The 23,987-nt window shown below is 39.4% G+C and overlaps 2 protein-coding genes across 6 annotated transcripts in view; both read right to left on the bottom strand.

Moving 5' to 3' along the window:
* Positions 1-6,896: 6,896 nt before the first annotated feature.
* Positions 6,897-16,860, bottom strand: ABHD10 (abhydrolase domain containing 10, depalmitoylase). Its single transcript, XM_084226696.1, has 5 exons — positions 16,762-16,860; positions 13,747-13,930; positions 12,804-12,915; positions 11,718-11,855; positions 6,897-10,658 (listed from the first exon to the last, which is right to left on the bottom strand). The coding sequence occupies exons 1-5, from the start codon at positions 16,844-16,846 to the stop codon at positions 10,317-10,319; spliced, it is 861 nt and encodes a 286-aa protein (XP_084082822.1). The 5' UTR covers positions 16,847-16,860; the 3' UTR covers positions 6,897-10,316.
* A 1,550-nt stretch (positions 16,861-18,410) lies between these two features.
* The window catches only part of PHLDB2 (pleckstrin homology like domain family B member 2), a 66,916-nt gene continuing 61,339 nt past the window's right edge, over positions 18,411-23,987 (bottom strand). For all 5 annotated transcript variants that reach the window (XM_084227203.1, XM_084227204.1, XM_084227200.1 and 2 more), the window contains 3 exons: positions 23,643-23,862; positions 21,010-21,095; positions 18,411-20,331 (listed from right to left, as the gene is read on the bottom strand). In XM_084227203.1, coding sequence (XP_084083329.1) covers positions 20,191-20,331; positions 21,010-21,095; positions 23,643-23,862 — 447 coding nt within the window. In that variant the 3' untranslated portion in view covers positions 18,411-20,190. The remainder of the gene's footprint in view (positions 20,332-21,009; positions 21,096-23,642; positions 23,863-23,987) is intronic.

Raw genomic sequence — 23,987 nt, forward strand, 5'->3', positions numbered from 1 at the left:
AAACAAATCATAAGCCTGCTTTCTGTGCCATCAATCCTGGGGAAAACAATAGAATTTTTTTTTAAGTGATAATGTTGATGCAATTTACTAAATGCTCTGCAATATATTAGAGTTAACTACTCCATGACATGTTGATTAGGGAACTAAACCAATTCTGAGAAAACATGACACATTAGAGAGATTAAATCTGACTAACGAGTATATCCTGTAATATCATTAGATCTGGCTAACTAGTAGATCCTGAAAAATCATTAATGATGGTGTATGTACAGCTTGTACAAGAATATGTCCCCAGGCCTGAATGAGTTAATGTTATTAGAAGTTGACAACCTCCCCCACCCCCTGGGCTCCTAATACAATCCCAGCTCATGTTAGTAAGCAAAAAAGATAGACTTCTTTGAAAGCAGTCGATGTGAAAGCCGATAAAAAGTGTCTTATTGCAGCCAAAGTCCAGCCATCATTGAAAAAGTACTTTTAAGAATGCAGCACTCTGTCCCATGACAAAACAGATGTAAAAAAAAACTGTAGAGGGTGATGAAGATGTTGGGTAAGACACTATGATTGAAAGGCTAGGCTGAATAAAACATAGGAGGTGCACAACAGCACTGGGAATATCATATCAAGTTCTGACAATTACTCTTCATAAAAAGGAGTGGAAGAGTAAAGTAAATTTAAATAATGATTCCAGTAACTGGAGGACTGAAAATTAGTTTATTTCACCAAAACGAGAAGTTAAGAAAAGGCAAGCACATGTGCCTACAAGTTAAAGAACAACTGAAGAAGCTCAAGTCCCTTATGTCAAACACAGGCAGATTAAAGCCTGATGGTTAGAAATGTGATGTGGAAGAAAGAGGCAGGTTTACAGCACAAAGATACTACCATTAGAACACTTCACCTACTGCTTCTAATAGATTTTGTCCTCTTATTTTTCTTGGCAACACAACACTAGAATTTATGACTAAAAACTAGGGCTGAAGCTTGAATAATTGAAGAAGTATTTCATGCCTGTAAGCACCATGACTCCCCTTATGCTCCCAGATAATCACAGTATTATCCTATAAATTGAAAAAAATCTTTGTAAGCCTATAAATAAATGCCGCCAAAACCAACAACTGACAACTAGCTCCCTACCCACGGGTAACTCAATAGCTTTCAATGTATTCCAACTAGAATACATAAGAAAATGTAAAACCTATCCTACAGAGCAATCATTAACCTTTGTCAGATTCACTGTTCGGCAATTAATTCCTTAGAAAGAGCCCGGTATTTCAGCTACCACGAGCACACTCTTATAAAGTATGGTGGGTTGAATCCCCATCACATAAAGCTGTCCAGCAATAAGAATAACTGAAGTCCAGGCTCCATTTCCCTGGTATGCCACTGTACAATAATGGACCTCTCACTATTAAGTTCAAAAAAAATAAAAACAACCAAAACAAAAAGAGGGAGTTTTCTGTCCAGGCCGGCTGTTGTCTGTCTCTGCCCAGACAAGGGTGAGATGAGTTCGCTCCCCGGGCTTCAAAGGACGAGGCTGGACTCTCAGGTTCGGTCTTCAAGGTTGTTTATTATTTCCTATCTACAAAGTTTTCATTTCTGCCCAGCCGGGGTCTGACCAGCAAGGCAGCCAAAGGCACTCTGACTGCCCACAGGGCGGTCGCGTCTTTTTATAACAAAAACTACGTAAATCTTATTTATCTTTTGTCTCTAATACTTATCATTTTTATAACCAAGTGTACTTTCACCAAGAACTTATCAATAAATATCTGCGTCACACAGAAAATGGAAGACATGAAGAAGGAAGAAGAACCACGAGACAGGCCCAAATTCCTTCATCTTGTCTCCATAACCCCCCTGTACCAAAATCTTAAAGCCTATGTTTTGCTTTGTAATGATACTATTTCTATACCCTTTAAACCCTAGTGATTCTCATATCCCCACATACAGGTGGTACATCTCTCAAAGGGTCAAAGTCAAGCCACCAGGCACTTTTGGCAACATTCTAAGACTCTCGAGCCCACCAAGGGTTCTCTCGGTAGCTTTGGACATCAGGAGCGATATGCTGAGTTCCCACAGTTTTCCAAAACTTTAAACTTTTCCAAACCTCCCTTCAAAAGGAAACCTCCAAAGAGCTCTCAAAGATCCTCCCTGCTTGAATGTCCCTGTGTGTCAGGTTTTCTAGAGTTGCAGAGAGGATGCTCAGCTCCAGTACAAGCTCAGTTCAAGTACAGGGCCTTTTTCTGGGAGCTTCAAGGCAGGAAAGTGCTCTGCAGAGCCTTGGTTTTATGCATGGCCTTGCTTTGTCATAAGATAGCTGTAGATGTTCTACACAAGAGAACTAGTCAGACTAGGGGAAAAAAGTAATATTGGAATATTGCCCTCCTTTTAACTGTGCAAAAACAGGTGGCAGAGTTATCAGAACCAGGGGACAACATGAATTTTAGAAATTCTAACTTCCTCATTACTTTGAAATCTACAATCTAGATGTCCTTGAAGTCAAAACATGCTAACTTAAGCAAGTATCTTCCCTTCCACCTGCAAAAAGGTTTCTTTGCCAGCTCTGAAGATGTTATGCCCCAAGGAAGAGCATACTTGGAACACCTCAAATTTGGGTTTAAAAGAAAAGTAATTCAGTAAAGAAGCGCATTCCTATTTGAGTGACAAAAGATAATGCACCTGCAGAACAAGGCAGTTCCTAAGACTGCCATGTGTGGGAACTCGGCGCACCTCTCCTGATGTCCAGAGCTACCGAGAGAACCCTTGGGGGGCTCGGGAGCCTTGGAATGTTGCCAAAAGTACCTGGTGGCTCAACTTTGACCCTTCGAGAGATGTACCACCTGTATATGGGGATATGAGAATCACTGGTGTTTAAAGGGTATAGAAATAGCACAAATACAGGTCAAAGCACAGGGGGGGTTGGAAAAACAAGATGGAGGGAGTTGGGGCCTGCCACATGGCTCTTCCTCCTTCTTCATGTCTTCCATTCTCTGTGTGACGTAGGTATTTTTGATAGGTTATTAGTAAAGGTACACTTAGTAATAAAAATGATAAGTATTGGGGACAAAAGATAAATATAGTTTACGTAGTCTTTGTTATGAAAAGACGCGACCGCCCTGTGGGCGGTCAGAGTGCCTTTGGCTGCCTTGCTGGTCAGATCCCGGCTGGGCAGAGAGAAAACTTTGTAGATAAGAAATAATAAACAACCTTGAAGACCGAACCTGAGAGTCCAGCCTTGTCCTTTGAAGCCCGGGGAGCGAACTCATCTCACCCTTGTCTGGGCAGAGACAGACAACAGCCGGTCCAGACAGCCATGAACAGGAGTGTTTCTGGAATTTGTAAGTCTGACTGTTGTTGCAGGCCCCCAGCCGGGCAATAATTAGCATTGACTCCATGATTGCAGAAGGCTGATCAATCGCGTTATACTACTACCTTATACTATACTTCTTATTATAAAACTCGTCACCCTTACAGACAGTCCGATACAGACTGATCCAATTGGTCAATCAATCCAAACACCATCACCAGAGTCCAATTAAGAAATCACCCATTGGTAAACAAACCTCCATAACACATTCCACATGTGCTCAACAACAGGTGCAGCAAGTGGACATAAGAATTGTTTCTCATTTTCTCTGATCTTCTCACAGCTTTCCCCAGGAAAATGCCTGGGAAAATCATGCTGGCTGCTCTCTATGGAGAGAGCTGCGGCTACAGCTGATCACCTTCCAAACAGCTTGCCAGCAGAAACAGTTACCACTTAGCCCTGGGAACCAATTCCTGTAGATAAAATTGTCAGCATTCCCAGTACTGAAGATGACCTTGGTGGCAAATTGTACATTTGAATTCTCAGGACCTCTTAAGTTTTGTGCTGGACTCTACTTTGAAAGAAACCCAGAAGGTTTCATATCAATTGCTTATCTCTTCCCCAACTAAAACAGTACCTCATAAGAACTACTTTGATTTGAAAATTATGCATTGAAATGTACATTCACAGTAGAACAGAAAGTAAGTAGTATCTTTATTTCACTGACATATAGGTCAAAACAGACAGCAGAATTTACAAACAAAAACCCCCTAAAAGATCAAATCCTCTAACTACATAAATGCTGCTTCTTATGGTTAGGGATTTAGCTTTGCTCTAAGGAACGCTTTCAAGAGATACTGTCCCAAGGACTAGCACATTCTGGCACACTTTCTGCTAGCAAGCAATGACCAATTAAGCCCCAAACCCAAGGATTCTTGTACGCTTGAGATCTGATCCTAGGCAGGCTTCAGAGAAAGCTTTTCCCAGGCTACAGTCTGGGCAGCCCACTTGCATCACTCCAGCCCCTAAGTAGGCTACTGTTCAGCAGACCTTTGCCAATGACACGAGCACCTGCTTCCATCCCAGCAGGCAGCAGTGACCTTCTCATGTTGCCAAGTGGGAGGCAAGTAGACAGCATGGTGTGGATCAGAAGGCCCAAAAAGAACACAACCTTTCACGTGCTAGCCTAGAAAGATTTCAAATATGTATTTTAATTTCAGAACCAAATGACTGGAAGTTTAGGAACTGTCATTTGCTTTTCCTTCCAAATATAAATGCAGAGCTAGCTGAAGCTCCTTGCCAGACACAAATCAAGAGACTGTAGCAGGTTGAAAATGTGTCCGTGAGCTGCAATTACTGCATCATAAGGAGTATGCCCATTTCTCTTTAATGGAAAAGAAGCACTGGACCACATAACATACATATGCAGGACTTGAAAGAGAAATACAAGGTCAAGCCTAAAACCAGACTGCAGTATGTCCTGTAATTTAGGTTTACGTATTACATGACCAAGACTGTAACATTTTTCTGTTCTAGGCAAATATATATTGTAGAGAGATGGGGTGCTACAGTCACAAAGCAAATGTGAACTATAAAACTGACCAACATGCAGTAAATCTATGAGCAGTGCATTTCTGAAATCTCTTAATCTCTGTCTCTCTTTCCCAACAGTAAAATCTTCCCTTAGAAGCAAAGTGCCATTGACAGGGGCATTAAAACCTCATGCTCAGCAAGCTGGCTGCTATTTAATGTAATGGCTGAGTTCCCTCTGCCTTTCTTGTCCCTGGGCTTGAGAACAAACTTAGAAGGGTGAGAGTGCACACTGATCTTTGGTATTTCTGTCTGCATTCCTTACACAGCTGATGAATTTCCACCAAGTGTTGGTGAAATTTTACATTCATACACATCTTAATGAATTTGGTCATCAACACAAAGCAGAGAGACTGCTCATCTCAAAGACAAGTCAAACATAGAGCCCTCTTCTATTTCCCTGTAAGCCTTTAGTATAACATAACTTTTCAGCATTTAAGAAAACTAAAAAAATGTGAAAGGGTAAGGTAGGTCTCTTTGTAACTGCACAACTGAGTAGCTTAGAAAACAAGTTCAAATCTCATTATTCCCCAGGACATGATTTTTCCCTTCCACTTGTTTGGGTTTTTTTCCTGCCAGAGGAGAAAGAAATTATAAGCACAAACCTAATGTAGAAACTCTGATCACAGCACTGGTTCAGAAAATGTTACAACTCTGTATTGCATCATGACTGGAGCACTGACAATAGTTGAGCAGCTGCAGACAAATCACCAGCTGAATATTCCTCTCTAAGCATTTTAATTTGATGAAAAGTATGGTACCATAAATCTTTTAGCCCCATTGAGTAACAGCATGTCCAAGACAACATGTAACTGTGGTAAATAGGTGTGATTTGTGCTGATAAAATTGAAACAGTAATCAATATTGATACAGTAATTAATATTTGGAAATAATAAAACAGTTAAAAGGAGTAATGCCAAGAAAGAAAGGGAGAAGAGGGGTTCCACACCGCCCCCCCACCCCCACCCAGCCCCTTTCCTGCAGATGTTCAAGGCAGGAAAAAGCAAGAGATAACAGTTACGAAAAATTAGTAGAGAGATGGGAAATCTGGTTAGGTCCCAGGAAAATCTTAATTATATGAGATTTATTGCTTTGATGTTTAAATATAATATTGGCTTATATAATATTAGTTTTGGCTTACATTATACTGGCCAGGTGTGTATGTGTAACCCAAAGGTGAATTAAAGGACATTGAGGAAGAGGAGAGGCTTTCATCAGTGTGACCCCCAAAGAGTGGTGCAACCACCTAAAAGAGTGCTGGAGCATGCGCACTAAAGGTGGTGATGAAGGCAGAGGCAGAAGTGTGATGAATCAAAAATGGGAGGAGATGGCATCAACATATGGCATAAAAGGGGGAATTGTGTTTGGCAAGTTCGTACGGGAAGAGGCAAGGGTCCAAGAACCTTGCACTCTGTACCCTGCGGTTTTTTTTGCTTATGCGCTATTATTGGAACCAAATTATCCCTTATTTTAACCAAATTGTATTGTCAATATTTTAAGTGTATCCAATTTTATATATATATTTTTTTAAGCTACTCAATTAAAAACTGCTGCTACTTTTAATATTGTTTGTTTTTTTTTTTGATGGGATAATTGGGCAAATATAACATAACCAAAATTAACAAAAAAATAAAACAGCAGGAGGTGGTTCTTCTAAGACCTATCCAGCCAGGTTTTTTTTGTGAACACCGCCTTTTTTGCATTTAGTGTTGATGCAAGAGAAAACAGCTTAGCTAAACTGAAACTACATGAAACACTTAACACCAATTAAGTTAACCCCCCCCACCCCGCAAAACCAAAAACCCCAAATCAGACATGTGTAATACAAAGCCAAACAAGAGGAGAGACAAAACAAGTAGAATATTTAACAAGATAAAATATATGTATCTAAAACTGTGGAAGTACAGCTCAATATAAGCAAAATAAGAGCACTTGTTTATTAGGAAACAAGTTGAGTTAGCTTTAGAAACGGAATATTTCATGCAAATCAAGCTTATTGTTGAGGAACTATACATTATATGTTCACAAAATGCTTTGCATTTGTCAACAAATCAGCAGTCTGTTAAAAAAAAACCCAAAACAGAACATAATTACAAAGGACTTTAAAAATCTGCATCATGCAGAGCTTTCCAAGTGTGTAATATCCTATTTTAATACAGTATCTCTACAGAGGAATGAAGTATTAGTTTTTAAACATGACTAATACTGAAAATAATTACTATGAAGGCATCTACTGACAAAGAAAAAAGCAATACCCCAGGCATTAACGCAGAGGACAAAACACTACCAATTTGGAATGACACCGTAATATGTGAATACCACATTATCTGAGATTGTCAAAACTTCCTGGTAGGTCAACAGCTGCTCAGAGGTAGGATGTAAATCTCCCTAGTTATCACTATCCCTTCTTTCAGGCATCTGAACATGCAGAGTTGCCAATAGTCAAAATTCTGGTAATTTCCAGCATGAACACACGGAAAATGCTTACGTTTGCAAAGATAAATATCAGTGGAATTACTCCACCAGTCAGAGAAAAAGGTCTGCACAAGGTCTACCTCTTCATATTTAAGCAAACCAGATTTACAAAAACAAAAAGTGAGCACAGAAAGAAGGACACTAGCATTCCCTGAATTTCAAAACACTACCTGGAATATTGTCTTTATGAAGAAAGTACCATCTCTGCCTTTCCATTTAGACTATATGTAACAAACTTTGGGTGCACCTGTACTGTAAATGCTGCCAATGATCTCCATTTAGCCAGCAGAGAAGGAAAACAGGACTTTTCAGTAATGCTGCGGTTTCAGCAACCAATGCTGCAGTTCTGTATTCCCAATAATTATGACAACCCTGTTTTACACTGAATTCTCCCACCTCATGTTATTACACCAGAATAATGGAGGGGGCAACAACAGAAAACACCAACAGCAAAAAAGGAAAAAAACCCCTCCTGAAAACTCTTTAAACAACTGCTCCACATTTGCTTTCACCTATCTTGCTCTAAGGCATTGCAACAGACACCTTACCTGTAAAATATAAATTATTTAATAAAGGCTAACATGAAACATGAATACAATGCAACTCTTTCAAGACGAATACACAGCTACAGTTTATTCAGGCACACAAAGCCTTTACCTTGTCTGAAGTACTAAATTGAATATTTACAGGTGTAACTCCCTATTAAAAAAAAAGCTCAAAACTTTTCAGTCACTGAAGTAACTTTAATATATGTGAAGAAAAGGTATATCTATTACAACTGGTAACTCTTGGCATTAATTAAAAGTAATTACTTTTGGAATTATTGCAGTCCACTTGTTTCACCCTCTTCTTTCATTATGAGCCAAACTAATCTAGGATGTGACAAAACTGGATTTAAAAACCTATCATGGCTTAGGGCACGAAGTTTTAAAATAATTTTGATTTGACTGTATCTTTAAAACCCACAAAATCTGTTTTTTAGGTATTAGAGATGCAAGTCATACAAACACATATAAAGACGAAAACTGCTTAACAGTGCATAAACATGAACACAGCTCTAACTCCAGGAATGCCATTTACATTAACTTTCTCAGAAGTTAGAAACATATTTCAGAGGTTTTAAAGCTAAAGTGAATTGCATAGTGATAGAAACAGAAGAACAGTCTATGCCAGAAATACTTGGGAACAAGATTTCATGAAATGTTTTAATTTCCTCAAGCAATTAGCCCAATCTAGATCATCCTGAGCTGGATAGAGACTATTTATAAGAGCATGTTGAGACAGAACAAGAGGAAGAATGGGTTCAAACTTGGAAGAGTAGGTTTAGATCAGATTAGGGGAAAATTCTTTACTGCGAAGCACTGGAACGAGTTGCCTGCAGGAGTTGTGGATGCCCTATGTCTGGAAGTGTTCAAGGCCAGGTTGGATGGGGCTCTGAGCAACCTGGTCTAGTGGAATATATCCCTGCCCATGGTATGGTGGTTGGAACCAGATGATCTTTAAGGTCCCTTCCAATCCAAACCATTCTATGACTGAGTTAGGGAATTGGTACACTTGAAGTAGAAAATTTGCATCACAACAAGAGCCATCTTTTTTTACTTTTATATCAAAATTCAGATTTTTTACATCACAGTTTGTTTTTTGCAAGCCTAAATCGGAACTCATCCAAAATTTTGGTTTTGTTGTTGCCATGTTTTGTTTTGCTTTTAACTTTAGTTATGTGTTGTGGTGGTTTTTTTAAATTAAAACACACTACCTCAGCAAAGCCCTGTTCAGCACACTTCTACTGACATAGCTAAAACTGAAAATTACAAACTCTCTAGAAATACCTTACCCCTAGCAGCTCTAGTCTTTTAAGGTAACAACAGTGATGCCATTTACTACTTCAAATAATAAACCCAGAAACAATTATATGCTTTTGACTGAAGTTACACATTAAGGCCAGCCTGAACTATTTCCAGCCTCTCTCAAGTGTACTAATGGTACTGTATTTCTATACAAAACCCAGGTAACAGTCATATTTGCAATTAAATCCATTTCCTAATAAATTCCAAGGATTTACATTTTAAGACTTATTCAACTATCAAGTTCCATTTACAACTTCTCAGCATTGGACTCATGCAGCTGAAGTAGACACTGTGCCCAGCAATCCACAGCTCTCAAGTAATGGGAAAGAGGCAATTGTGCTCTGTGGCACTGTACTCCCTACTCTGAAGAAGTTACTATTAAAGTCATCTTACTGATCCAGTTTCAGTTACACCAAGATTATTTATTGTTTCCTTAACAGTAGGCCCACAAATGAATGACAAATGGCAGCCTGGAGAAGATCACACACACCCTCCTGATAAGCACAGATAAAGAGCTCTTAAGGCATTGAGGCCCTGCTTTCTTCAAAGTCAAATTCTTCCCCATGTAGTACCCCAAGCACACCATCAGTGTTTAACAGTATTTCAGAACAAAATAACCATTTATCTGAAATCTGTTTATTGCGTTTCATGGTACTCACTATTCTAATAACTAACTTCACTAACACACTCAAGTTGTAGTCTGCCTTGCACAGATGGTTTAGACATAAGATACAATGACATTACAGTGGAAGGACAGTAACGGGTGTCAAAGATGAAAATGAAGTTTTACTGCACAGGCCAACAGAAACAAAAAGTAATCAACATGTCAGTACAAAATTGTAGGAAATTTGTGAAAAAAATGGGTAAAATGGTGAAGGAGAGGTTCTGAACACAATAGCAGCACTCCTTTACACTTTGGACTGTGTGCAAATGCAGCAATAATACAATTCCTGTATTTATGAAACAGAGGTAAGGAAATAGCAGATAAAGCTCAGTTCCTGCTGTGACAGTCACAGGCCTGCCACCATCTGGGTAAGAACAAGGCTTCTGTTACTCAAGGAAGAGTCAGGTGTAGAGTTCATGCACTAATGCTACTCTTCAGCTTATGCTACTGTTGACAGCTTGTCAATTAGATCATCAACAGTATTCACAAGGAGCTTTGTATCCTCCTTGTCACTCATCCGATGCTGGCCGATTTTGCGGAGGATAACATCCACGTCCTTGCTCAAAACACGGTCAGCAACTTGCATAGAGATCTCCCAAGGGACATCCCCATCCTTCATGCCATGGATAAGGCGTATGGGACACGTCACAGGAATAGGACTATTCAGCACGCAGTGATTTTCTGCTTCTCTGATAAAGTCATAGGTCAAGGAGTAATATCCTTCCTCATTTTGCTTTGTTTGATACTTCCATTCACCCTTTTCTTCTATTTCTTTTTGTGCCTATATAAAAAGAAAGCAAAGAATAGACAAAACACATGTTAGGAGTACTTAAGAGTACCTCATCTTGTTTCTGTTCTAAAAGCAGTAAGACTCACCAAAGCACAAAATTTCACCTTGCTCATTTTTATTATCACGGGTGTATTCTTGTTCTCCTCACAGCATCTGAGAGGACAAATCCCCTACCATGTCACAAAAGCTGCTCTCCAAACCTCTCCTGCAAATTAATCTAGTTAAAATTCACCAATGAAATTAAGTTTCTTAGCCAGAATCTATCAGAAAAGAATAATATGCATAGCCACCATGAACAGTAAATCTCCTTGGCTTCAATCAGTTCACTGATCCTCAAACAAGGGAAGATCCTAGGGAAAAGACATTGTCCAGTGATCAGTCTTTTCAGTCTTTGCCACAGTAGGTGTCTCTAAATACTATATTTCCAGATTGTTAAGTATTTTCAGATTCTGAGTCCTAAATAGTAATACTGACACTACAAAGTACCTTAGAAAAAACCCAAACAAATTGGGGAAATATTTTCATTATTCTAAGGTACACATTATTTATTGCCCTGTAACACCTCATTTACTTTCCTGAAGACTAGACATTATTACCATCAAGGAAGAATCTCAAAAGGGCAGTTCCCACTGCCTAAATCTTACAGTCTTTACAAACACACTAATCTCAAGAATTTACCTTCTATGCACACAACCTGTGTCATATGCATCTCATCCAGTGAAACCTCAACTACTTTAGTGGCTACTTCTCCATCCTTCTATGCCCAAGGATCCAATTCCAATACAAATATAAGATATTCAAAACTGAAATCTAATGGACTGCAAACAGCAGGGATCTGACTTCACATCCTCTAAACCACAGTAATATAAGTACACTCTGCCTAGTGCTCACACTGAGCACTCTTAAGCTACTTAATACTGTAAGCTTACATTAATCAAACACAGAAAATTTACCCTAAAATTTGCAAGAAAAGTACAGTTTAAATAACATAACTTCTTAAATTCTTGGTAAGCTTTTTAGACTGAACAAAAGCCAACCATCAACATTTACCTCAATAGGAAGCCTCTTAAAACTTGTTACCACATGATCTGCTGCTACAGCAACTCCAACCAGAGCAGCTACTTTATCTGGACGTGCTATTGCAGCATGAAGCATCAGCCATCCACCCATGCTAGAGCCCACCAGAATCTGGAAAACAAAATTTTAAAAAGAGAAGAAAATATATTGTTTTACAGGAAATGGCTAATAGATTTTTTCTTCTTGCACAAAATATCTGTTTTCACTTGGTTTAACTATATAAACCTTGGGCATAATCCTGCTGTCCTTACCCAGGCAGAACTGCTGTCACCTCCAATGGAAATTTTGCCTGAGTAAGCACCACAAGATCTGGAATTTATTATTCTGTTTGGCATGGCTGGTTATTGGCATGGCTGTCTGAGACTGAAACACTGTAAACAAAATGAGAGTTGAAACAATTCAGTATCATATGCATACTTTTATGTTTCCTTCTCAAGATAAATGCACATGGTAAAGACTCAGTGCAGTCTGAAAGAAGTAAACAAAAGCAATTCATAATACAAAATTGTTTTAAACACAGTACTAGGTATTTCTAGGCTGTAGGAGATTCCAAGTTTCCCACAGCCATTTCTAAAGTAACTGAAGAAATCCAATGATGCTTCTCCTGCCTGTTTTTTTAAAGCTATTTGATCATATGGAGTATCTTGTAATCTTCCTGCAAATCCTTTAATTAATGTATCAGCATGGTACAGTGACACACTTTTTCATTAACAGGGCTGCACTGCAGAGAAACAATTCCTTGTCCCCTGTCAGGTGGCACCTCCATCATGAGGCCTTCTCAGACTCTCTGGGACAACGGCCCTGCTCTGAGTAGGAGATTCTAATAAACAGCCTCCAGGAGGTTCTGCCAACCCATGCTTCCATGATTTTGTGACCTACCTGCCTGCAAAAGAGCTCCTATGAATGTGACCTCTTCAAATGATTCAGCTTGGAAGTGAGCAGGTGTCAGCTGTGCAGCAAAAGCTACTGCTCACCAGAGCTACTAGGGCATATTTTTGATTAAGGTTCTATCTACCCTGAGAGAAAAACAGCATTCTATATTTAAAAATAAGATATAACCTGTGGTCCATCTGTAAGTTCATCCAGTATAGACAGAACATCTTTTCTCCACTTCCCAATTGTACACTCTTCAAATTTACCATGTGAACTTCCACATCCCGTATAGTCAAATCTGAAAAAATAACCATCAACACGAAAGTCATAGTACTGTCTACAGCAACACAGACATTAAATAAATACTACTGTATAATCAAATCAGCAGGGAACAAGATACCACAGTGAGTATTTTCTTACTTGGTCCTATTTATCACTAGGACCACAAATCACACAAAAACAGTTTCAATACAACAAACACAACTAAGTTATGCAATGTAGCATTCTCTATCATTTGACAGAACATAATAATTTATAAGAATAGGCAAAAAAATTTCCCTTACAGACAAAAAAAAACCCAAAACCCTTAGATACTTGAATTTTAAAGGTACTTTTAAAATGTCCAAACTCTTTTAAACACTGAACATAAAAATGAAGACTTATGACACATTCAAACAGACAGCATTCAATCTCATCTATCAAAGGACAGCATCATCATGCAGGGGCATGTTCTTCTAAACCCACAGAAGACACAGGGTAACTTAATCAGACCTGGCACGTAAGGACAGTGCTTATAGTGGTAACTTAAAAAACCAGAACTCCAGGTCCTCAATTTTTATTTTTTGTGCCTACAGCCTGATTGTAACAGGTAGCACTGGTCATACTACAGAAAATTAGAGAATTTTCCAAGTTACTTTCAGAATACATTCTCCTGATTTACCTCAGTCTCTCTACTGACAGAAATCCTACATTTGGAAACAGAAGAAAGACTTCTTGTCTTGTATACGAGCTCCCTTAGCACAGGGAGCACCCCAAGCCAAATGCCAAAGTTTATGTATTTATGTTAAAACCTCTCCCCACAACTCATGAGACAGTTTTATTTTCTCAAGAATAATACTCCTCTATGTACCTGATGAAGGCATGACCTAATGATTTGCAGAAATCTTCAAGGGCAGTTGCTTTCTGACCATTCATATTTGAATTGAAGCCTGGAAGGAAAATAACCCCTGGATTTCTTCCTTTTAGTTTCTGATAAGCAATATTTGGTCGATCTGGTCGAGTGAGAAAGCTGACTGATGACTTCAGCCTGCAAACTAGTAAGAGGAGCTATTTAGTACAATCATCATGATAACCTTGGCAGAAACACAAGTTTTTATAAATCCAGGGTTTGGCAAATATGGACACATTATGTAAAAATAAGGTATTTTGGCTTAAGAGAGACAAAAAAAGCATCTCCTATGTTCTTTAATGACTGACAAGTACTGACGAACCTGAAAGTTTATTGTGATTCATTCTCAAATCATTAAATGCTAATCATGTAGAGAGTTCACTCAGCAATTAGCAAAGTGGTTGACTGAAAACAAACTCTCAGGCTTCCTAGACTTCATCAGTCCTTGTGTTTCATACCATCTTGAACACATTTACTCGTTTCACCCAAAAATCTTCCCATTTAATATTTGCTTAGTTTAAACTTTTTTTTTCAAAAAGCATAATTTTGAGACTAGTGTACTCTGTGCAATGGAAGTTTACAAGTACACGAGGTGACAAATTTTTCATTAGAATTAAAACTGAAGTATAAAACTGCACCTTTATCAAAGCCCTGGATCCACACAATATATGGAGTGTATGGGCAAGTTCATAATCAAGAACTGGGAAAGAATCTTGTGCCTAACTTTTTCATCATGATGAGCATAAAACAACATTAGCATTGTTTAAACCAAATGAAATAAATAGCATTAAACAAGCAAATAAACACAGGAAATGCTAACTAATTAATAATTCTGCTGAATCTCAACAGCTGCTACAGGATTTAATCTAACTTTAGCAGTCAGTTGTACCTCTACTGCAGGCGAGGACAAGTAATTCATAGAGGGCTGTAAAGGAGACTTAATCTACTCTATTATCTAACTCTGCAAGGTAATTTGTTAAACTGAAAGCTTGGTCAAGTCTTCTAAGACTTTGACACTCTTAATTCTTAGATTAGAACCTTACTGACTCTTCAAAGGGGGGGCACAGAAATGATGCAACCCAAAAACAAAGCATTGGGGTGGATTAAAGTACAAAACCCAGGCCCTGACAGTATCACACCACTTAAGTGTCCTGCAGCCTTGAGTTCTGTCACTATCAGAGAGATTACATTCAAGGGGTTTTGGGGGGTTAGCTTGTTATTAAACTCGAATGTGCATGAGTAAGTGTAGATACGTAGCAGATACAGGGTGCATCTAGCATTGAGAACTTACCTACAGTCCAACAGAAATGGCATCATTTGAACTATAGATTAAAACCATAACACTGCGCCTCAAACAAATAAGGTTGTTCTTTATCCTACTGAGGTATGAGTTGTTTATAAAGGTAATGACTTCCACAGTAAAGGTATTCAGATGCATCCACACTGTGGCTTTTGATTTTTCTGTGTCTCTCACTGAGCCAGTCACTTCTTCAGGGCCAGTAGAGTGCAAGTGCCAATGAACCAAGAAGTGCTAAATTTAATAGAAAAATAACTGGGAATATTTTTCTCCCCCTTAAGCCCTGATAGCTATCTCTGAAGCCACTTGTCTTCCATGCTGCAGCACCCTGGAGGTGTCCTCAAATTACTTTAACATTGGGCAGGGTTCCAACTTCAGCTACAAGACACAACCACTAAGCTATTTAACAAACTATTCTTCCATTTAACAAGTTAATGGAAGCACCACCAGCAATTCCAACCTGAATAATGCAAACCCCTAAAGCAACCACTGCAGCCAACCCAAAAGCAAAGCACAATGCTGTCAACCTCTCAGATTTCTCTTCAGACAGAAAAAACCATCAGCAGCTACCGAGTAATTTCTCCTCCTGATTTTAGCAAAGACCTTAGTAAGAGCAGAGAAGAATTTCTGAAGGGTGTAAGGCCGGTATTAGTGTTTATAAGAGCAAGTTACAGACAGAAGGTGACAGCTACAGGACGACCACAGGATTCTTGCCTGATGGTATCTATGGAAATCTCTTAATATTGGAGTCACTGTGAACTTTTATGAACACCAGAAACTGTGACTGAGACCAGTGTTACATTACACATCAAAGCCAAAGTTGTTCCCTGAACTCTGGGAATATTCCTGCACTGAGACCTCCCCACTCCCAGCAGCAGCAGATTAATGCTGCTGTGACAGGTAATGGACTCAACTCCGTCCACGCTTGGTTTCATGCAACCATACACATTCCAGCAGGAACTGCTGCTTGGCCTGGTCCCAGAGCACCTAAAGATACTCTGATAATATCACTATTACAAACACAGAAAGGGAGACCAACACAGCAGCAAAATCCCACTGTATTCAAGCTTTTATGCAGCTACAAAATGTGCACCCGTAGTAGCAATTAAGTTTTACTCATTGAGCAACCTTAGATGAGATTCACCTGTCCAATTAAAGACAATGAATAAGCTCAACAGCTCAGACAAGCACGGGGTCTGGACAGAGGCCGAGCTCACTCAGAAGTGGACGCCAGCAAAGCTTTTCAGGTGCCTGACGAAGCTTTACAGGCGGCCACATTTCACACCCGATCAAGCGCTGGCGCACGATTCCCAGCTCCTCAAAACCCACGGGGGCAAGAGCTGAGAGCCAACCAAACACACCTAGGAAAGCAGCTGCCCTGCCCTGTGCACAGTCACTGAGTCGTCCCCCCTCACCCCTCTTTCCCCCACTGCGGGCCAGGCGGGGAGGAGAAGCCTGTCAGGAACCCCGTGCGAAGGGAATCGAGTTTAAGATGCCAATTCCCACCAGAGAGCCGCGCCCCGGCCCTTCCCGATGGCGACGGCGCTGAAAGCGGGGGGGGGGGGGAAGCTGCTGCCATCCACAGCTGCCCGACAGCCGCACGGGAGCCGTCACAGTCGGCACCGACACACATCCTCGGCAGCCCTTCTGCTGCAAGCTCCCCGCGGCCATTCCCTTACCCAGGAGAGCCCGGGCCGCCCTCCACAGCGACGGCGATCCCCACAGGGCCGAGGCACGGCCAGCCCGCAGCAGCACTCCCGCCATGGCCGCCGCCGGCGCACGCGCCGCCCACCTCCCGCGGGAGTGAAGGGACGGCCGGAGCGGGGCGGGCCCCGGTCTACGGTCAGGGCCGAGCCTCCCTGGGAAACTGCAAAGTTTTGTCAGTAAGAAAAGCTAGAACATTGATCGTGCATTTCCTAGCGTGCGTGTTTCCCTCGAGCTAGCTGTGCCTTGTAGCCAAGAAGGCCAGAGGTGCGCATTGGAAAGAGCACTGCCAGCAGGTCGAGGGAGGTGATCCAGCCCTTGTGCTCGGCCCTGGTGAGGCGGCTCTGGAGTCCTGTGTCCGAGTCTTGGCTCCTCAGTACAGGAGGGACACGGAGCTTCTGGAGCGGGTTCAGTGGCAGGCTATCAGGGCGACTGAAGCACCTCTCTTAGGAGGAGAGGCCGAGAGAAAGGCCTGGGCCTGTTCAGTCTCGAGAAGAGATGACTGAGAAGGGACCTCATTAACGGGTTCACACCTCCTTGTCTTGTCTCAGGCTTAGGTATATGAGCACAGGAGCCAAAACGACATCTTTATGCACATACATCTTTCATATGGAGGCCATGGCAGTCACAAAGAAAATAATCACAGAATCTCCAAATTATTTCGATTGGAAAAGATCTCAAATATCATTGAGTCCAACCTTTGACAAATACCACCACATCAACTAGACCATAGCATCACCTGTGGTCACATCCAGTCATTTCTTGAATACCACCAGGGATGCCCCTCCACCACCTCCCTGGGTACCCCATTCCAATTCTTGACAACCCCTCCTGATGTCTAACCTCCCCTGGCACATGAAAATGAATGCTAGGAAAGGCCAGTGCCTGGCAAGGGAAGGGTGTTTTCTCATTAAAGCACCAGGCCAGCACCTGTAGGTCATGGGACACAACTGAGGAGGTTTTTAAGAGTCAGACTCCATGGCTTGCAATTGCCCAAGAACCTTCAGGGTAAGCAGGTATTTGACTCCCATGTGGATAAGCTTGAGGAGCTCTTATGATCACTGTGGGCTAATCATAAAGGGGGTGCCTACCACCATGCTTTACTTACATTGTCTTGATATATACCACTACAGAACCCACCCCACTTCATGATGATGATGGCAAACTTAGTGAAAACAAATCAATCATAAAACCACACTTCTTTTCATTTCCACAGTGAGTTAATACTCCTATTCAGGTCATGTCTAAGTCAAATATTGGGAAAACTTTGAAATCCTTAAACTCAAGTAGTTTCTGGTTTGCAGTTAAACAAAAAAATTGTCAATATCCAAAGCTGGTAATAAATTTTTTAAACAGGTTCATAAAAAATGAAAAAGGTATTATATTATGTACACGCAGAAAACAGACTACACTCTTAATTTCACTGCCCTCTGAAAGATTATTTTCCATAGCCCTTTTATGGAAAATACATGGAATAGTTCAATAAAGTGTTACTGAGAAATACAGTGTTGTTTGCCTGACTGTATACAACTATTTAAAAGACAAGCATAAATGTCTCAGGATAATGCCACAAGAAAATATTTGAAACAAGTATATTTTTAAAAATGTTTATTGAAATGCCTTCATTGCATCATGCAGGATACAAAAATCAGTATTAGAAAACCTTTATAACTATACTTGGGAATAAAATCAAAATACATCAGGAAAAAATAAGAACTGTATAAACAAAAGCAATTTATTTGATAGTGTTTTAAATTATAGATTACAGGCTGTGATCTGCACAGATGATAACAATTATCTTGCAACAACAGTCTCTTCTATGATTCAAGTAGAAACTGATGTTTGTCATGCTAGAACAACCACATCACCTGTACATACCACAAACCTGTTCATTACAGCTACAGGGTTTAAAAAGTATAACAAAAATATTCTGCCAGCATACTTCTATTCTGGTTTCAGTTTATTTATTCAGTTAAAAGCCATTAACTTTTCATCAGAGAAAAAAAAGGTGAATGTGCTTTCTTCTACTACACAAAGCACAGAATGTGTAAGTTTTAGTTATAATCAAATATAACTTCACAATATAAAGTCACAATATGACACTTTCTTGAAGTTCTTTTCAATTAAATAATTTATATTTTTGCAATATTACTCAAGGACTTGGAGGTGATTTTAAAATGGCAGACCACTGCACCCTCAGTATTTTTGCTGTTTTAGGAATCTCAATCCCTACTACTTTAAACTTTCAGAGTTTTTTATTCATACACTGCTTAGTGTAAACTCTTGGAATTTACCTCTCCCTTTTTATTCTATTTGACAGCATTATTCTGTGCAGATATACATTAAACAACAAAACAATTCTCTGGGACTGAAAACTTGGCTCCAAAGAATTCAGACAGGTAGAGATTTTGGTGCTGACTTCAAGGCAGGCAATATTTGAGAGATTTCAATAGAGTGTTCACTTGGCACAGAGTAAGATTAGAACGACACTGGGACCATATGATATAAAAGAAAATTGCTGTAGAGTCCAGAATCAGCTTATTCTGTTCAACAGGGAGGTTTAAAAAAATCCCTCTTTATGAGGAAGTTAATACACGTGTTTCCATTTCTCATCCTTGTGGAAAAAAATGCATCTTTATAAAGCTATCCCTCTCGGGGTTTATTTTTTTTTTACTTGTTGAGCTCCATAGATGCGAACTTTAAACATAGAGTTGTTGCCACAAAATTTTTTGAACACACAGAATATAATAATTTAATTACATTAAAAGTCATTAAGAGTTTTGGCACTGTCCCTTTAACAGAAAGTTAGTAACAATATGAAAATGTAAGGGAATCATGTAACTCTTTGGCTCTGTTGTAACACTTAACTACTAAGGCAAGAACTGTGTGTACCTTAGGGATTCTTTTCTGTTTGTATTTCTATAAAATACTTGACTAAAGGTTTTAAAAAGTCACCTAATCATGTATAAATGTCAAATTTTGCATATTAAAATATATGCTTATTACACTTTTTTGTTTCACTACTATAATTTTTGCATACCAATGAGAACACACACACACACTTGTAAACTCTTCAGTATAAATTTATGAAGACATTCTCTGTATAAGAGAATTTGTAGAATCTTATAATTCAACCAAGATGCTGTAATTAAAATTGCCTGATTATCCATTTTGGAGCACTATGATTCTCTCAACAGCTTTAGCTTGTTCATTCCTATAAAGATCAACTATAACAGGTAACAACACCCCCTTTTCAATGCATTTGTAACCCCCTCTCAATCTGAGGTTTTGTGTGCACATCATAAGAAGGACATTTCAGGGTGTTCACTGGCTTTTCAGCTTTCACTAGCTATGGCTAACTTCATTAGTTATGTTATTGCAGGATGCCCTATTGCTCTCTTTTATTATAACATGAAGTGGGTGTAGCCTTCTGCGCCTGTAACAATGACATCCATCCATATCCTCATGGCTTCTGGAGAAGGAGCAACCATGTAGTAGATGCGGTCATGGGTCTTAACACTGAAGGTCAACAGTGGGTTGGGACTCTTGAATAAAAGGCAAAGAAGATATCAGAAGAGTGAAATCAAAGCCATTTACTGGTATCAGAAGTGGATTTGCTTACAGGGATATTTATGAATAGGGTTAAGAAGAAAGATAAAGTGCTGTACCACTGCATCTTATATTGCAGCAGAGATGCATTTAAAGTGTTTGCAGCCACCATAAACACCTTTTACAACATTTTTCCAGTAGACTATTATACAGTACTGCAGGACTCCAAGCTGTTGTTTCATGCCCAAATAAGTAACTCCCCCACTCTGTCTTCCACAAACTGTTCACAGCTCATTTAAATTACAAAGGGCGTACCATGAACTGCTGGCACAGTTAATTCCCTCCCTGGGACTGAGGCGTGCTGCCAGCCCTTGACTTGTCCAAGTCGCTGATTTCAGTGGTTTTGCCACTGGACTAAGGAACTCCTTGCAGCAAAACTACTTTGCAGGGAGACACTTATCTCTGCTTCCATCGGTATAAAAAAGCTGCCAAAACAGTGCTAATCACTGATTAACTTCCTCTTCCTTTTCCACCACTCCAGGGTTTGTTTTTAAGTATTTGTTTGGGTTTTTTTCCCCTCCAATAATGTTAGTTCTCCCTTTAATTTTACAGCCGCTACCCTACTTTGGGTACTCTGTGTGATACATGGTTAAAACAGCAATAACAAAGTTTACCTTATATGCATTCTTTAGATGATCATAATAGACTTCTTCAATAGCTTGAAAATATATTACACCTTTTAATTTAGTTTCGTGTTTGTCTAAAACAGAAAAGAGAGAAATTACTTCAGAACTGAAATGACCACTAAGAAGCAAAAGCTTAATTTGCATTTCCATATATATTCAACTGATAAGTAACTAACTAAACAGTTCTGCTTCTGAAATCCCATGGATACCTTCAAATTTTCTTAGTACTTTGTTGGTTTTATTGAGAGATGCATTTTTTACTTTAATATGCCTTCTTCTTCACCTAGTTTCCAAGGATAAAAGCTTTTGTAATTTCCTCATCTATTTGAAAGTCACTCCCTTCACTGAGTTGGCTAAATGTTATGGAGGGTATTAGCCCACAGAAGGACAGATGTCTCTCAGATATATCCAGTCTTCCAATTCCATGAAAACCAGCCAGACTTCATACAGTTCACAGGCTAAGACCTCCAGTTTGCCTTCAAGAGAAAACTGCAATGATAATCAAATTTTCAATACAGCAAAATCTTTATATTAGAACATAGTTTGTGCATGTACTTTTTTAAAAAATGCTTCTTCATACGTGAACTTAAGAGTCACCACTATAATTTATCACAAGGAAAAGGAGCAAGGCAGGGCAGCATCCACCCTCCATTTTCCTGCAGTGGAGAGAGAAATTGTTAAGAAGCATCCCAATTGCATGTGGACACTGAAAGGCAAACTTCCTTTCACTCCCAGCCCTTTTTATTAGGGGAATATAATGTTTTCTGCCCCCAAGTCACAGTATCATCTCAACACCGAACAGTCATGCAGAACATCTTTATCAGTTCCATGAGGGATTCTGCTGTCATTTAAACACTTGGGGAACTCAGTTTACATCCTATGTGTAGCTGCAAGCAATTCTTAAAGCTTCATACGATGGCAAAAAGAAATCCCAGAAACCAAACGAGCAGCTTTGGGAATCTTCCTGCCAGCCCCCAGAGAAGCAGTGCTGAAGCACTGAGATACAGGATAATGAGATCACAGCACACATTATACTGAGATAAACACAGCACTATACAAAGTATGCTGTCTGTGCACTACTAGTAAGCAGGGGATCCACTCTCTTTTCAAGCCCACCTGGGGCCTTGGTTACCAGACTATTTCAAGTACCCACAAGCTCCCATTGAAAGTGTCTTGGTAGAGTTCCCTGAATGCTTCAATTCAGAAAGTGCAGGTGCTTCAGTCACCACATCAAGCTGTTAGACTTCAGGCTAAGTTCTTGGTCCAGTGCACTGGCAGAACTAAAGCATTATCTCAGGACATTCACTTAGAGTTCAATTACTCTGAATTTGCAGTACCAATATCTATTTTGGAATTCTACGTATTTAAAAATCGAAAGATTTAAAGATCCTCACTCATACAAGCAGCAGCTTATCAGTGCAGCTGAGACTCCTCATAAAACTATGCTTCTTGGCTGGAGTCCTTGAGACATTAGCAAAAGTTTTCTTTGGTAATTGAGATTACATTATGGCAACTATAAGGCACTCAGAAGTGAAACCATTCAATGTTAACAGAACTACTAAAAAAAGACAAAAAAAAAATCAGTACCAGATAGGAACATTACTGTGTGTTACATGCCTTCCTAACCAATAAACCAGATGTGTAGAACAAAATAAAAATATTTGTCACATTCCTCATTGTATTACTGCAGACTAGTAAGAAAGATTCAGTGGGTATGTAATAAATGAATGTAATGAATTCAATTTTAAGTTCCTTAGAAGTTGCTGGAAAGGAGTTATGTCAGTAAAGTAAATGAAACTGTTTGGGTGGTTTTTGTACTCAAGTGTTTTCTTCTGCATCTTAGCAATAGCTGTCCTGCATATGCCTCTTTCTGGCCTTTCAAAACAATAAATATTCAGAGCACAATGTTATTTTTGTGGCTTCCTCAGAACTGAAACTTCAAAGTCAAACCATGTGTATATTTGCACAGCATTTGGAGAAATAAGTATCTTCTTAAATTCCCCATTTCTGGGTTTACCCTAAGATAACAAAGTAATGTTATGCTTATAATGGCTTGAGATATTGTGTAACACAATTTCATGAACAGAAACACTTTTGGACTATTGCGTATTCTTCATCTGAAATTCCTTAGATGTTCAAAATAAGGCAAACTCAAAAAGTATACCATAGTATGTTTAATTTCCTGAAAACCTTTTCTTCACATTAAGCATAGGACTGTGGAAACATTCACTTCAATTTTCACAGTAAGTATAAATTATATTCTGGTATGAAGGCTACAAGAAATCATTCAGTCATTGAAGAAAGTACATAATATTTAAATAATATATAATATTTTATTTAGAATAAAGTATGTGGAACCATTATTCTGTGTACCTGTAACCTGATCATCTTCCATTTTTCTCTTGCCCCTCTGCATCTCCTCTAGTTTGTTTTGTATGCTCAGTTCTGGGTTACCTGGCATGAGGATTGAATGCTATAGGGAAGGGTTCACATTACCTCTAAGGGAATGGATGAAATGGAAATCTAAGTTTTATCTGGATTCCCTACTTGTTCATAACTCAGCTGAGTTTGATAACAAAATAGAAGAACAGATGTACCCTAGTAGCAATCCTGCAACTTACCTGCATAATAAGTAAAAGTTCTCTTGTTTCTGTCAAAAACAAACCACCGTTTTTTCCATGTTTTAATTTTCCCTCCCATTTTAATCAGAAAGCCTCGGCAGGTTTTCTCAGTGAGAGAAATGTGGTAACAGGTCTCTATGTTGTGCCCAGCTGTTTCAATGTGACTTCGTAAGTCGAAGTCTTCCTTTCTAACGGGCAAATAGCGAGTCAAGGGACGGGCCTACAGGAAAGGAAAGAAAATAGTTATTTTTAAGAGAAGCTTCATCATCTCCTACACTTTCTGTTGTGAGGACGTAACTGAAAACTGCTCATTAGAGTTGAAGAATAAAGAGCTTTCACTGCAGC

The sequence above is a fragment of the Fringilla coelebs genome, assembly GCF_963513975.1.
Source record: "Fringilla coelebs genome assembly, chromosome: 2".
NCBI lineage: Eukaryota > Metazoa > Chordata > Aves > Passeriformes > Fringillidae > Fringilla > Fringilla coelebs.